At 41.0% G+C, this 15,685-nt stretch overlaps 1 protein-coding gene across 1 annotated transcript; it reads right to left on the reverse strand.

Annotated features, from left to right (window-relative positions):
- Positions 1 to 736: 736 nt before the first annotated feature.
- Positions 737 to 14,729, reverse strand: mtdhb (metadherin b). Its single transcript, XM_028580721.1, has 13 exons — positions 14,022 to 14,729; positions 13,657 to 13,776; positions 12,521 to 12,602; positions 11,954 to 12,127; positions 11,653 to 11,703; positions 11,315 to 11,455; positions 7,056 to 7,142; positions 6,441 to 6,509; positions 6,192 to 6,337; positions 4,630 to 4,746; positions 4,141 to 4,242; positions 3,421 to 3,547; positions 737 to 1,768 (listed from the first exon to the last, which is right to left on the reverse strand). Exons 1-13 carry the CDS (start codon positions 14,349 to 14,351, stop codon positions 1,704 to 1,706), a joined length of 1,611 nt encoding a protein of 536 aa, XP_028436522.1. The 5' UTR covers positions 14,352 to 14,729; the 3' UTR covers positions 737 to 1,703.
- Between the last annotated feature and the right edge of the window lie 956 nt (positions 14,730 to 15,685).

A 15,685-nucleotide genomic window follows, 5' to 3' on the forward strand; every position in this document is an offset into this window, starting at 1 on the left:
GCAGTGTCTTCACTTCCTCAATGTTAATTGGTACATTTGTTCACCTAAAAATGTGTTAGGCATTCTACCAACCCAGCTAGATAGCTTCCTCTAGAGCAGGGATCTTCAACAGGGGGTCCTTATTGTCAATGCAGGGGTTCTCCAAATTATTAATTGTTGTGTTGTATTAAGTTTTTTCAAAAAAAATAAAATGTCTTAACATGAATCTAACATATTAGCAAATATAAATCCCCACTGATTATAGACTTACTGGCCTATAGGTAAGGTAGTCACTAAGGTAGCCATCCACAGATACAGTTCATCCCAAAGGATTCACTGTATCACATGTATGTTTAACATTAAAACATGATTTATGAACAACAAACAATTAGGCTATTTTAATAGTTAAAAAAGGTATGTATAAAGGCTTTAGGCCACCCAAACGTTACTGTAGGCCCAGTTTATTATGCAACTTAATTTTAGATATGTATGTTTCCCTATTTAGCGTTCTGCTTAGCTCAGAGCTACTGCAACCATAAACAACGGCTCGTCCGTGTCATCCTCTCCCCAGCTCCACCCTCTCGTCAAAACTTGTCACATCCGGTTTCAAAAACCGTCGTACAAATTGCCGAACTCAAAGCAGCAGTCCACAAACAAATGAGTGACATCACTGCTGCTTGGTCCACTCATTTTACAGTCCATGTTACACAGTAGTGGATTATGACTTTTTTTTTAAACTATATAAAAGAAGCACAAATATAGAAAACTGGACTTTATTTAGTCTTTTTACATATGGCTTTAGCTTTTCTTTTATTACAAACAGATTTTACAAAAGGTAGTGAAGACTTTAAATCAACCACAGGTGGGAAATCATGACGAGGCTGACGACACTGCGATGGTACATCTACAATCACAGGCTCCCACACGGCTCTGGCCACAGAGCAGTCACAGATAGTAAAAACAGCAAGGAAACCGTTGTCTCCAAACACTGCGGTGCAACATCAGACGAGAGACAAACCAGATGGACTGAGTCAATTGAAATATTGTAGTCACAGATAAGAATGCAAAAATACAGAGCGGACAGGTTTCTCTTTTCTGCACGCAATGATGCTCATGTCTCATTTATCACAAAGGTTTACACCCCGTTGAGCGGTCGTCCTAAAATAACCATTTGATCGCTCAGCTCTTTTTCGCCAAACTGCGATCACTGTACCATCTTCACTCAAATGTAAGAGCAAAAAAAAAGAATAATTAATAAGATGACTGCCAAAGCAAAAGCCAATTGAACATTATGGCCCAGTGTTAAGTGACCTGAAGCATGTTGACCATTTTTATTCTCTACACAGTAAACTCCAGTCGTTAGCCACCACAACATCACATTTCTAAACATGATCATGATATTTTCTACATCTAATTACTACAATACAGCTCTTTCAATCAGTTAATTTGATTCAGTGGAATTAGAAGACAGTCAAGAGTATCAAATGCATACTTAAAAATCATTAACGATGCATTACATTAGATTGCACTGCATCTAGGTTCAGTTTTCAATGATTCATCAACTGAGCTTGGCGGGTATAAAAGTTCTTTCATTTTCCAGACTAGGTTTTAAGGTTTAAGTCCATCATGAAGACCTTAGTTCAAAGTTCTTGTCACAAAAGGTGTTGCATAAACAGGATATCAAGTCTTGAGGTCATACAGCGGTCTGCAGAATGGACTCAGTCTCATGTTTCTCTCCTCGCCTTTTTCTTCTTTGCCGGCTTAGGTGCTTGGCTCTCCTCAGGTTTTTCTGTGGAAACACAAAAAAGGGAGATTAGTAAGAACTCTAAACTAAACTCTGTGATTCACATGGTTTTTTACATTTTCAAGCTTTCACAAAGGCCATTTCAAGTCACGAGGATCACAAATCAATGCGGTTCACTGCTGAGAGGAGATTTAACTAACTTCAGTTATCATTGTTCTTCAAAAAGGGTCAATCTAATAGGATGGCTGAGAGTGATGCTCAGGTTAAGGATGATGCAAGGAACACAAGGCCAGTAAAGATTCCCACCTTGGGGAAGCTGAATGAATCGGCTTCTGGTTCAGCTTAAAAGGACAATTCCGGCGCAAAATGAACCTAGGGGTTAATAACCTACAGTTTCAGACAGTATCGTTCACATGTGGGCGCCATCTTGGGAAAACAGTCGAATGACGAACATGCTTGAGCTATGTTACTGGTTGCACAGCGTTCGTTGTTCGACTGCTCATGACTGTTTTCCCAAAATGGCGCCCGCCTGTATTTGTGAATGCTAGTCGTTATAATCTTTTTAATAAACTGTCTGTACACTTACAAAGTTCTCAATGCTTCGGTTTACATGTAGGGACCCTCAATATGTTACCGTGGAAGTGTGGTGCTATTTTGATTTGCTATTTTGGTTGGCAGCTAACCACCGGGTTTGTGGTAGCTCGTTTCAAGCTAGAGACACATTCGATTAGCATGAAAACCCATCCCAGAGAAGGGTCAACTCGGTACACGTGTGTTATTAACCCCCTAGGTTCATTTTGCGCCGGATCTGTCCTTTAAATAAGAAACTATTTGCAGCATTAACTCAGATTTTGAAGACAATAGAAGCAGTAAGTTTTAAGCAAGATAAACTGATTTTGAAAGTCTGGCACACAACCGTTATAAAAAGTATGGATGGCCTATGTAACCAAATTCAGCAAAGACCATGTTATACAAGATATTAAGCAATGGGCATTTTGGGGTATCATGGCAGTAAGCACCATGACTGAAAAAGAAGGAATGTACATTTAAAAAAAAATTAAATAAAATCAGTAAAGTCATTAGAGAGACTTGTTTTAAGGAATCTACAAGTAATAGATTACTTGCTAAACCCTTAGAAACCTTTTTTGTATTTTATATGAATTCACAAGACCAATAAATTGATTGAGTTGATCAAATCATGTAACCGATAAAATAACCCATCTGATTCTGGGTCTTTATCTAAAAAGGGACTACAACTTTGCATATAAGACACAAATGGTTTACAGAACTCCTAATCCATGATGCAGGTAATAACACACAGAACTACAGGAAACCGTTACACAGATAACTGTGTGACAGTCTTATTAGGAGCAAGAAAGAAAGCTGTTACAATATCACAGTATCAAGTTAACCATGCACAAAAGCAGTGGTTGGACATCGTAAAAGAAGGCAGATAATGGAAAAACATAAAAAAAAAATGTTTAAACATGAGCCGTAAAGAATCTGTATTACTATACTCTGTTTAAGGGCTGATTAAAAAAAGGGCATTTAAAAATGGCGGACCTAATGTCTGGGAGTAATATTCCTCAAGCCTCAGTCACTTCCTCCACCTCCACAAATGACTAACCAACACAACCCAGCCTGTCTGAGATAGCTGGCAACATTGTAATATTGTCCTAAGGTTTAAATGGGCTTACTTTGTTGTGTTGGAGCAGAAAGGTTGTTCTGCTTGGCAGTGGGCTCTCCATCAGTTGGCTTCTGTGGCACTTGTGTGACAGGGGGTTTCTGGGATATGTTGTCCTTCACTGGTTGCTCCACTCTGGCCTATAAGAAAAAGGGAAACCTTGTTAGTCTGGTCATCTCAGCAAAAGTTTCAATCCACCATTTTACATAAATGGCAGTTTCTTCGTTTAACCGCAATTAATTGCCAACATTAGCTAAGGTCTTAAGGCGTAGGACTGGTAGTTGTTGATTTTGTTTAGATATGCCTAATTGAATAAGTGATTATTGTTCGGACCATATATCTTATTTTAATTGTTAGTTGTTGGCACTTATACACGCTCCTAGCAACAAAAATGACAAGTTAGAAAAAATGCTTTGATAATAAAGAGGTGTTGGTGATACCAAAAGATGTATCCTAGAATTCACTCAACTGGGGGTCTAACTGCATGTCAATCACTGCTCATGCACATGCATTGATTCTCCCTTGTGGGGGGAGGGGCTTAGGAGACAGTTTGGGCTTTAGCAGAAGGGGGAGGGACTGAGAAGTTGTTGATCAAATCAAATTTCAAATTCTTTGGCTAAGTCCTGGATCCTACCTACAGCAAAATTTGGAATTGTTAAAGCTCTATTACTCTCAATGTAATTTGACTGAATGAGCAGTTTCAAACCCCTTGTATTGTATTAGCGCCACTGACCTGGACAGCAGCAGCTCTGACAGGCTGGACGGCAGCAGCAGCAGCGCTCTCCTGCTTCTTCAGCGAGGCTGCAGGTGGCGCCTCCTTCTCTGGCTCGTCACCCTGAACAGGACACAAGCCAAGTTTACACCAGACCGTGCAGTGAATTCAAAGGACACTTTAGAAATGTCAAATATCAATGTTCTGATCACAAGGGACAAGAGAATAAACTGGCATCTTGAATGCCAAACATAGGAAAAAAACATGTCCTCTATGGTAATAATTATTAGGACTTAGCAATACATTATTATAGGATTATACAGGTTTGATGCAGCCTGTAATATTCGTATCAAAGTACACAGCAACGACACCTTGTACATCGAGGGTGTGATTAGTCATGCTACATTCAGGTTTTCTTGAATTTCATACTCCAAAATTTGCACAACAAATACTTAAGTCACATCTATTTCTGCACTGGGTGCGTATGTGTGTATTCTCACAATCATTTACCTGGCCAGAAATTCCTCCCTCCTCTGCAGCCTTCTTCTTTTTCTTCTTCTTCTTTTTAGTTTTAGCTGCTCCATCAGCAGCAGTCTCTCCCTTGTCCTTCTCATCGTCATCATCGTCCTGGCAAACACACATCAATAAAACATTAGTCGGGACATTTTAAAACATAAGTAGCAAATATGGCAATAACAGTCTGAATATGTTAAGGAACAACTCTTCATTCTGAACAAGAAAAAGAAACTCCGCATAAAAAGAGAGAGTGCAGTTATACAGAGTAGTTACTGAAAAGCCACTGTGTAGATTACCTTAATTTGCTGCCATGTGGTTGTCAAAAATGGCACTGCGGCAGACAGAAATCCTGCCACGTTTGTTAATTCTTAATTTTGTCAAAGATCTCTCAATTGTACGACAGTTTTTGCAGTCATACCCATGTTGTACAGCCTCCACTATCATATTTAACTTTACTGTAGTTTGTTGACCACACTAATTGACCACACTCCTCGACGCAGTGGTCGCAGGTTCAACTCCGACCTGCGGCCCTTCGCTGCATTTCATTCCCCCCCCCATGTCTTCAGCTGTCCTATCAAAATAAAAGGCATAACAATTATCTATATCTATCTATCTATCTATCTATCTATCTATCTATCTATCCATCTATCGTCATTCAGGAATCCAACAAATTAAAAGCAGTGAAATGCTTAATTGATGGTAGCTCTGTTAAAGCCAGTAAATGCATTCCACTATCCTAACATTTATGTTCATTAATACTATTATAAATATTCAATTGTGTTATTCATATCATTCATGATATTAATTATGTAGTAATCAAGTATTTCTCATGCTATGACAGGACAACATTTTTTGCCATGAAAGTCTTTGTGGTGTGTTCAAGTGCAACTCTTTGGCTAAGACAAAGGCGATGTGAGGAGACACCGCAGTCGGCCTTGGTCCCCACTAGTTCTTGCCCGTCTGCCTGGTGTGTCAGCATCCTTAATCTTGACCGAACAATGCGGGGAATCTTTCACCTGCATGCACTTTTTGGAGTTAAACACTGTTGAAACAGAGCAGCTAATATTGGTAGTTACAGCAGAAAGTTAGCAGGCTGACGAGTCGTCAATGTTGTGCACCAGGAGTGTGTGTGAGGCGAGAAACACGACTGTGATTGACAGTAGAGCGTCTCACGCTGAGCTCAAATGGAAACACTGCAACACCTGTCTTTCAATTTAATTAAAAAGGCATTCATTTATTTTTTAAAGGATTCTGTTATTCTACAGGGTTCGAAACCCTAAATTAAAAACCGAATACCTAACCAGCGAAAAAATATCCAAATAGTCCAACCCTACGTATTTTGATGCTAAGATTTGTACATTAGCGGGAATTTAGCACAACACGGAAGTGAAAGCAGTGCTTCGTTTATTTAAAATGTGAAAGTGCAACAAAAATATGTTGTCCCTCGTGATCATCATTTTGGCCAAAATCATGCAGCCCTAATTACTGGGTTTGTTATAAAACTTCAAGCTAACTCCCATAATGCTTAGTTTTGTCCCGAGCCTGAGCATACTTACAGCTGCTCCAATCAACAGGTTCACTTTGGCGGGCTCAGGGAGAGGCTGCTCCGAAGTGGGAGGGGGCTCAGGAGTGGGCTCTTCATAGTTGCCCCAGGCTTCAGAGGGGGCGTTCCAATCAGAGCTAGGATCGACTGAACCCCCATCTGAGAAACACAAAGACCATCAGAAAATAGTCACAAATGTAAAGGAGTATCAGAACTATAAAGTGAAATAGAGCAGTTGAAGAAAATCACTACTGATGCTTACTGAGTCCAGACCACTCATCGTCCCCTCTGGGCTGACTGAGCCAGGGCAGCTCGCTCACAGGCGGGGGCTCTACCAGGACACAACAACAAATTACTCAACCTGCCTTCCACAACCAACGCTTTGGACAACAAATTAGAATTACTCAAATTACTGTACTTGAGTAGGGGGCTGTGTCTAACTGTGTGTCAATCACTGCTCATGCAAATATATTCATTCTCCCTTGTGGGGGGAGGGGCTTAGGAGACCGTTTTTTGGGCTTCAGCAGAAAGAGGGGAGGGACTGAGAAGTTGTCGATGTTCAAATTCTTTGGCTAAATCCTGGATCTTCCCAATCCTACCTACAGCACCTTTAATTTTAAATCACAGCAGTTATTTACTCAAGTAAAAATAAAAAAAAAGGATCTCTATATAATTGTGTGTCAACCAACTAAAATCCAAAGCGTCTTTGTGTCCTTATTGAATCGCAAAAGACTGCGATTTAATGATATAAATATAATAAAAGTAAAGTATAAAGAAGATATTGAATAATATGTTTGTACTCTTTCCACCTCTGGGCTAAGGGTGCGAGCCAAGTTAAACCACCAGTTGCCACATCACCACTCTATTGTCTACTTACCAGCAGCAGTACCAACACCCAATCCAGTCAAAGACACCAGATTTAGCTCTGTTGTGGGCATCCCCCGGTCAATCACAGTCCAGGACTCTGAAACACACACATTCACACACTAGGATGTCAATATTCAACACAATTAACTTTAACTTATCAGCTTAGACTTAAAATAACTGTTCCCTGGCATTGTCTCCAGTATAATTACCAACATTTCCTTCTTAACTGAGCTATCTGTATGTAGCTTTTGATACGATGCCAATCAATTCTGCACAACCATTTGTTAAGTGGCTGTAGTAACTGGGAAAAACAAAGCGTTGCTCTAACACCACTTTACTTGAAGGCATCTACATAAGAGTGACATGAGACAGTCATGAAACATGAACCCTAACCCCCAATTTCCACCGGTTGCGAACGGCGGCGGAGTCATCAGGTTTCCATTAAAGTCAGTGTGTGTATTTCCACTGACTGCAGAACGGCTGCGTTCCGACTGCGTCCCAGCTCCGGCGATCCGCAGCCCTCCAGACCAGATACGCAGAGCTTCTATTTTTGCCGGATGCCGAGAGCTCCGCAGCAATTCAGCACAATTCAGATTGTGCTGGACAGGAAGTTGCGCACAGAAGCAAAAAAAAAAAAATCTGGTTAATTTTCAAAATAAAATACAGCGTGCTCACGACGGATCATATTTCCCTGCACTACACCTTGAAAACATAGCACAGAGCAGTTTCCCCTCTACTCCTCTGGATGGAAACTAACTGTTGTTGGTTTGGTGGTTCTACTCTGCGTGAATTCGCGAGATCTCGTTGGTCCTCGTGAATTCAGCTGTCAGTCATGGCCGCAGCCGTTACGCAACAAATCCGGACCTGGTGGGTATTGAAGGACGGCGGAGCACGCAGCCGTTCCGCAGACGTTCTGCATTCGGTGGAAATTAGGGCTGGGCGATAAATCAATTTTATCGATTAACTCGAATGTGAAGTTAACGTGGATTTGTTTAAATGAAAAATCTATTTTCTCCTTAAAGGTCCAATATGTAATATTTGTACTGTAATAAATCCAAAAATGACACCAATGCCTCATCAGATATTAAGGAAACATGTTAAACTGAAATACTATCTTTTCTGACAATGCTAATTTCAGTATTTTTTCTTTTTGAAATTTACATTCCGTGACGGAATTTATGTTTATGTTTTGATCTGTGTGTTGTTATCAACGGCCCAGTTTGACAGGCAGGCCGGGTTGCCAGATATACCTGTAAAAACCTGAACCCAGCGCGCTACAGCTGTAACGGTAGTACAGCCATGAAAGCAGCAAACAAACGAACAGGATCATCGGAGATAGATTCTACATGACATATAAAAAGAAAACAGCATGTTTCTAACAGTTGCGTGACCAGAGACGTAACAACCCCCTGGTAAATATTGGAGATGTATTTGAAAGATGGAGACAGCTTAGAGCCCAAAAGGACGCAGAGTTGGCTTATTTCCTCCTGAACAGGTAAGCATTAGCTTCATGCTAATTTATCACAGCTACTAGGGATGGGCATTTTTTGTCATTTCAACATTTGTGTGTCACATTGAATTATATAGCTAGAGTAACCGAGTTGGTTACTCGCAAAAACAATTGAGACATAGCCAGTGAAGTGATCCCGACTGGTCCTGGCTAACGCCGCCATGCTAACCCTGCTAACTGTTAACGTTACCGGGAGGACCAGGCAAGCAGCCCATGGCTGTTTACAGCGTATAGCCTCTTCAGCGGCTGGAGCCGACAACGGTGAGTTATTTTAAGCCACGAGAGGGGGGCTGTAAATCGGAAAGAGAGGACTATGAGTTTGCAGTGTGTTTAGCGATTGTTGCCGTAATTCTAAGCCAATGAAGTGTGTTCCGTCGGCAATGTAGTGGTATTTTTAGCGTTTCGTATTGTAATTCTAAGCCGAGGAAGTGTGCCTGACTGGCGTGTGGAGAGGACAGTGAGGTTGTTGTGTTTTTAGCGGTTCATACTGTAATTTTAAGCCGGAAAAGTGTGTCTGTTAGTTGGTTACAGAGCTCCACGTGAGCACGGGCTTTTAGGACCGTCAATAATAGCCAGCATCTACCGTTAGCTACTCGGCTGTGCTGTGGAGTAATGTCTGGCTATGTGAGACTAGCATCTAACGTTAGCTACTCCGCTGTGCTGTGGAGTAATGTCTGGCTATGTGAGACTAGCATCTAACGTTAGCTACTCCGCTGTGCTGTGGAGTAATGTCTGACTATGTGAGACTAGCATCTACCGTTAGCTACTCCGCTGTGCTGTGGAGTAATGTCTGGCTATGTGAGACTAGCATCTACCGTTAGCTACTCTGCTGTGCTGTGCTGTGGAGTAATGTCTGGCTATGTGAGAAAAGCGTCCTGCTACATTGTTGTGAATGCTGCGGTCTCAGCCTGGCAACCCCCGTGAACTTAGAGTCTGGGCAGGAGGGGGCGGGGGAGACGACTCTCCAGTATTTTGAATTGGTAGTGCAGTAACTATTTTAACCGCTAGCTGCCAGTATTACACACAATATTACATATTGCACCTTTAACATCCGCCGACGCTCCCCTCTGGGCTCCTGTAGCTCCGAATGGGCTCATCCCTCCCCCCATGCGTTTGCCATAGAGATACACAAACAACATGGCAGCGACAGGGACTAACATTAATTATTTTCTTAACCAGTCGTTTTATTACTTTCTTATCCGTAATCTCCGCCGAAATGACCGGCAGCTCGCGGTGCTGTGTCCCCGGCTCAACACATCTCCTAAAGCGTTATGTCATAAACGTTTGACTCTTTTATAATGTTTATGACACGTTCATGACAGTGTCATGTCACTCTTATGTAGATACCTTCAAGTAAAGTCCTAAAATGAATTAACTTGTGCCTTTTGGACCAAATAAATTCTGATTTTGGACCTCCAAACTTCTACTTGTATTTGCTTTACATTATGTATTTACTTTACATCCTGGTTTCCTGATTTGTTTATCAAATTGTTTTTTCCAATTCGGAAAGTTTTAGTGTCTTGTTCTTTTGATGGTGTTGCTTCCTTTTGTGTCATTTTTGGTTTATTGTCATTTTTTGTTTTTCCTTTCTTCATCTTTGTAACGGACTCAATGTCATTTTAAATAAGGACAGGCCTTCAGTGATCTGGCGTATAAATAAAGGTTGGATGAATGAATCAATGTTGAACTTTGAGTAGACATTTCTGTAGCTTGCAGCTTAATCCCAAAGAATTCTCACCTTGAGAATTTAGAAATTATTAAAACAGCTAGGTTGATCTTTAAAAAACTAGATTAAACATAAGAGGTTAACACTAGCACATTTCATTAATCTTTCCTAAAATACTATTCACGAATAAAACAAAACGATCCGACACAAAGCAGTCTAAACAGTTAAAGCAGTACTGCAGAGTTGGTGAGGGAATGTTCCTAGTTCAGGGTGTCATCTGTAAACACTGCTCAGTGTCACAGATTAACTAGTCCTTATCCACGACGTCCCACGTCCGGCACTGTTCCGTTGCTACCGGAAAATCTGCCCGATTTCAATTATTTCAGCCAGATGTCCGTCCCCTTCCTCTGTCTTTGTGTTGGCGTTCTAACCTCCGGTGGATTTGTAAGGACTATGGTTAACTGCTCCTCAGATCTCTGCAGGGTAAATCCAGACAGCTAGCTAGACTATCTGTCCAATCTGAGTTCTCTTTTGCACAAGTAAAACTTTTTTTTTGACATATTTTTTTAGGCCTTTATTCGATAGGACAGCTTAAACATGAAAAGGGAGAGAGAGAACGGCATGCAGCAAAGGGCTTTCTGTATAAAGTCATTACACCTCCCATCTTAACTTGTAGAAAAAACCACCAATCTCACCACGATGTCCATTTAGTACCAGTTACCCAGTTGTCTTTGAATTGTGAATAAGATCATGGGATAAAGATCATGCGATGTGATCGAAAGCTCAAGCAAGGCAACTAAATGATCCTTGAGGTGAGCTGGTTTCCAAGACCAAGAATGAACTTTAAATCTCATAAGTTTTCATCATATTGTTTTACAATGTTTTTCAAATAAAGTTGACAGTTGGTTTAGGACAGTGACTAAGAAACAGACTGTCATGTGGAGCGGTAACATCAAGCTTATCAAATCAGGGCATCACTAACTCTGACACTACAGCAGGTATAGAGGTTATCAGGCATTAATGGAATGCCATAACGTGTTTACACTAACATGGGTACAGAAACCGAGCAGTTTTAAGTGGTAAACATTTTTACCATCGATCTCCGCTCTCCACAGGGATGCTGGTTCTCTACTGGTTGTCCAGGGGCCCGTCTTTGAAGCAACAGTGGGAGCCGGAACCTTTACAGCCATGTCAATCACACCAGCCGCCACCGCTACCACCTCACTGCTGTTAACTAATACCAGGGGAGACACTTGATACTCAGCCAGAATAAACACAGATCAGGTTGGCAAGACATCTAATATGAGAGTTCCCAGTAAAGCATGTGAACTTTTGATTGATTAAACTATTTTGCATAAATGAGATATCAATGCCTGGGGTGTCTGAATTGTTAACCAGTCAACAGGTGAAGCATTTCCTGCTGATAATTACCTAGAGATACAACAGCTTCAACCTTGTCTGGCTTCACTTTTGCAGATTCTCCTGAAAAGAGAATTACAAAAAAAAACAAAGCATCAATATATGCCAAGTACACCTCTAACGACAGCCTATTAATGAAGGAAGCACACACAAACACCTAGCTAAAACTCATTCTGGGAGACAATTAGATCCCCCTAAAGCCTGTATTTATAGCCCATTCTGTCAACAAGAGTCTCTCTCACTCTCTCTCAAAGAAGAATATCACAGCCTTAATAAAAATATACAGGGTTTTAAGAGGTCTTTTAAAAGTCACCTTTTTTCTTCTTTTGGCTGGCAGATGCGGGGGCTGCAGAGGCCTTGGGCTGCTCTGGGGGAGCGCTCACAGGTGTGTTCCCCCCTCCAGGACTAGCTGAGCCATCACTGGAACCCTTGTCCTTCTTGCGTTGCTCACGCTTCTCCTTGTTGCTGACCTTGGTCTCCCATGTGCCTGAAAAGAACCATTAAGTGGAATTAGTTGCAAAATACTGAAAGGGTTCATTATGGGATTAGTGAGGAAATATGGCACGGATTAGACAGAATAAAAGGAACGGATGCAAAGAATGTTCAAATACACACTAAATACATGTTGCTGAGAAAGAGCCAAAGGCAGGTCCCATTCTACCACAATATATCAAGTCTGGTTACTGAAAATGTTGGCTTACTACAAAATAAAAGTTAACAGGCTATTTTTCTCTTTTTCCATTTCTTTTTTTAATATTTCTTTTATTATGCTATGTATTCCTTTTCTGATTTTACTGTTGTTACTATAAGTGAAGCACTTTGGATACCTGCTGGTTGCTGTAGAGTGCTTTATAAATGAATATTGATTGATTTATTTCACCTTCTTCTGGTTCTTTGCCATCTGCAGTCCCTGTCTTGGTCTCCTTTACAGCCTGCTTCTGCTTCTTCTTTGACTTCTTTAACTAGAAGAGAAATAGCGGGTATAAAGTACAAAAGAAAAGATAAACTTGTGAGACTGGGTTTAAAGAAGCAGGGGAAGGGCTACAGTGGAGATACTAGGGGTGCACAATTCAGAAAAGAATTTTAAATCGATTTGATTCAAAAACGAATCTCGATTAAAAACAAAAATGATTCACGTGCGCCCGGATAGCTCAGTTGGTGTAGCGGGCGACCATATAAAGGTTTACTCCTCGGCACAGCAGGCCACAGGTTTGACTCCGACCCCTCTCTCCCCTTTCATGTCTTCTGCTGTCCTATCAAAATAAAGGCTGAAAATGCCCAAAAATATAATCTTAAAAAATAAACAAAAAACAAGTTACAGTATGTAAATGTAGTTTTCCCATGTGATTGCAGTAGACATTAATAAAATAAAAACATTTAAAATTTGAATTTGGAATTCTATGAATCAATAAAGCTTGAATCGCGATATGAATGTGAATCAATTTTGTTGCAGACCCCTAGGAGACACTATAAAGCACATTATATTTCAACTCCAAGAACAGCAACTGAGCAAGCTGCCCCATGCTGACTGAACCATAGTCAAATCAGCAAGCCACGTCTATTTATAAGTGAAATTACATCCACTTTCTAAGACTCCCTAAACGTCCTTTTGTAAACACTATTTCCATCGCTTAGTGTATGCATAATTACATCTTCCGACTCCAGCACTTTCAGGATCACAGGTCGGTGTTACTTTGTGGTATCCAGAGGGTGGCATTCAATGAAAGGTTGCACCTTGTGCTGTTCTAAGCCAGGAGCCCTCCACCAGGATTTTGCTGCATCTGCAAGTTAAAAACTGTAACCCAACACTGGTAGCTAGCTGGTCTGGTTACATCATTTTAGGGTGACAGTGAGAAAAGGTTGAGTTTTCTGGACTGCTTAACATAGAATAGTAGCCGAGAAATAATGATGCGACTTACAAGCAATGGTAGCGAACTGCAAACATTTGTACAACATAACCTGGGCTGGTGTACGCGTGTTTGTGTGTTGCCATAAGTCTTTGGTACAACAAATTACCTCTGCAACCTTTTCAGCCTTGACTTCAGCTGGGGGCGGCTGGTGATGTGGCACTATCTCTTCGGACACTACGGCTTCTTCCTGTGATTCAGCAGCAGCTCTTCCATTTGGCTGGGCTTTCTGCAAAGCACATATAAAGACAAAATGTAGAAAGCCATGACAAATTTCTAATATATTCCTTTCAAGCTATCAAAGTGTAACACCTTCCGAGGCTAGCATAGTCGGGTCGGACACTAGCGTGAAGCTAGCTAGGGGTTTCGCCATGACATGAGATTTAACTGTCACTGTGGGGTTAGCTTGACAGCTAGCCTTGCTAACGAATAAGCTAGGAAAGGCTGTAGACTGGTTTAATGTATGCTACGTGCCTTTTCTGCCTTCTTCTTCTTCTTCTTCGGTTCCTCGGATTTGCCCGGTTTAACGAGACCCCGTTTTACTTCAATGCCGTCATCTACGGGGCATACAGCGGGTCGTTTCTTGAAGAGAGACCGGCAGGCTGAGGCCCACAGAGCGACCATCAGCAACAGCCCGCTACATGCCGCTAAGAGGATCACCCATGGCGGAATAAGCTCAGGCTTCAGTCCCAAATCCACACCGAGTTCGGAGCGCAGCAGCCCCAGACCTCTGGACAACAGTTCATTCAGACGATTTGTAAGCAGCTTGACCTGCTGAGAGGCCGCGTCCTGCCACTGCTCCATTTGTATTGTTTTTCAAACAACAGACCGATTAGTCACGCTTTGCTTGCCGTTTTAACCGTTAGCTGCGCTAGCCTGCAGTGCTAGCTAAAATTAACGGAGCGACTTCGACATGATGGAAGACAATAAATTCATCCCCTTCTCCGCCAGCAACATCGGCCTAGACAGACAGTCAGCTAGCTAGCTAGCTAACGTATTACTTGTTAAAACTGCGGTGACAAACTAAGTTAGCTTACTAGGAAGCTAGCCGATATCATCGCAAGACAATATGCCTCCGTTAGCTGACCACCACAATGTGACCGCGAGCAAGCAGGTTCACATCATATGGCTCCGTTTTGACTGGAGGAGAAGCGTTGCCTTCACTGTCGCATGTAATGTGGAGACTGGAGAGTTAAGGGTGTATTTACAAATCCAAAATATAGAGCCAAATATTTATGTACAACAACTTATTTTTATTTGCCACTTTACTTTACTGTAACGTTATGCACATCATGTATGCACGTTTGTGTACTGTATTTTAATTTATCAAATCAAACATCTGTTGTTTCACATTTGCGATCAGTTGTTGACAAAGTGTCATAAATAACAAAGCCCAATGTTTTTATTATCGGGCTATTCAGACTTTCCCAACCTAATTAACTTGGTGCATGAAATTCCATTTTTCACAAAATATATTGAAGGCAACACAAATGGGCCGTGACAGCTCCAAAGAAATAGGCATTTGCAGGGAGGGTGAGGTAAATCAAAAAGGTTTTATCTTATGAATGATTGCATTATCATTATTATTCTAATGTATCCATTATATGAATTATACTATCATACTTCGTACATCACATTTGCATTTCTATTGCCATTATATAGCTGCACAAGAGGTATTTTGCCAGGGTTAGTACTACAAATACAGGTTAGTAAATACTACTGTTTAAATACATCAAATTTGACCTATACAATACATAGCCTACACTTGTCTTGTGCAATGCCTCTGAAATAAATTTTGAATTAACACTATATTTTTTATGTTGATTATTGTATTGAGTGGTCTGAAAAGATCAACTGGCTAAATGAATACAATCGCGCTTAACAGATATTAAGTGTCTTTAATAAAATCATAAATAAACCAGAAATGCAGTACATGCCAGCCTGCTCTGTAATCCTGACCGACTACTTACTCCACATACTACAGATCAAAGTACATGCTGCACAAGCCAAATTGTTAGCTCACAAACGTTGCCACCATGTGACTATTGGAATGGTTTACATGCTCCTTACATCACAGGCTACCACAAGTTAGTTATCTGTTATCACCAGAACATTATGGTATATCGCCAATGATGTGA

This window comes from Perca flavescens, chromosome 6 (assembly GCF_004354835.1).
Source record: "Perca flavescens isolate YP-PL-M2 chromosome 6, PFLA_1.0, whole genome shotgun sequence".
NCBI classification, from domain to species: Eukaryota; Metazoa; Chordata; class Actinopteri; order Perciformes; family Percidae; genus Perca; species Perca flavescens.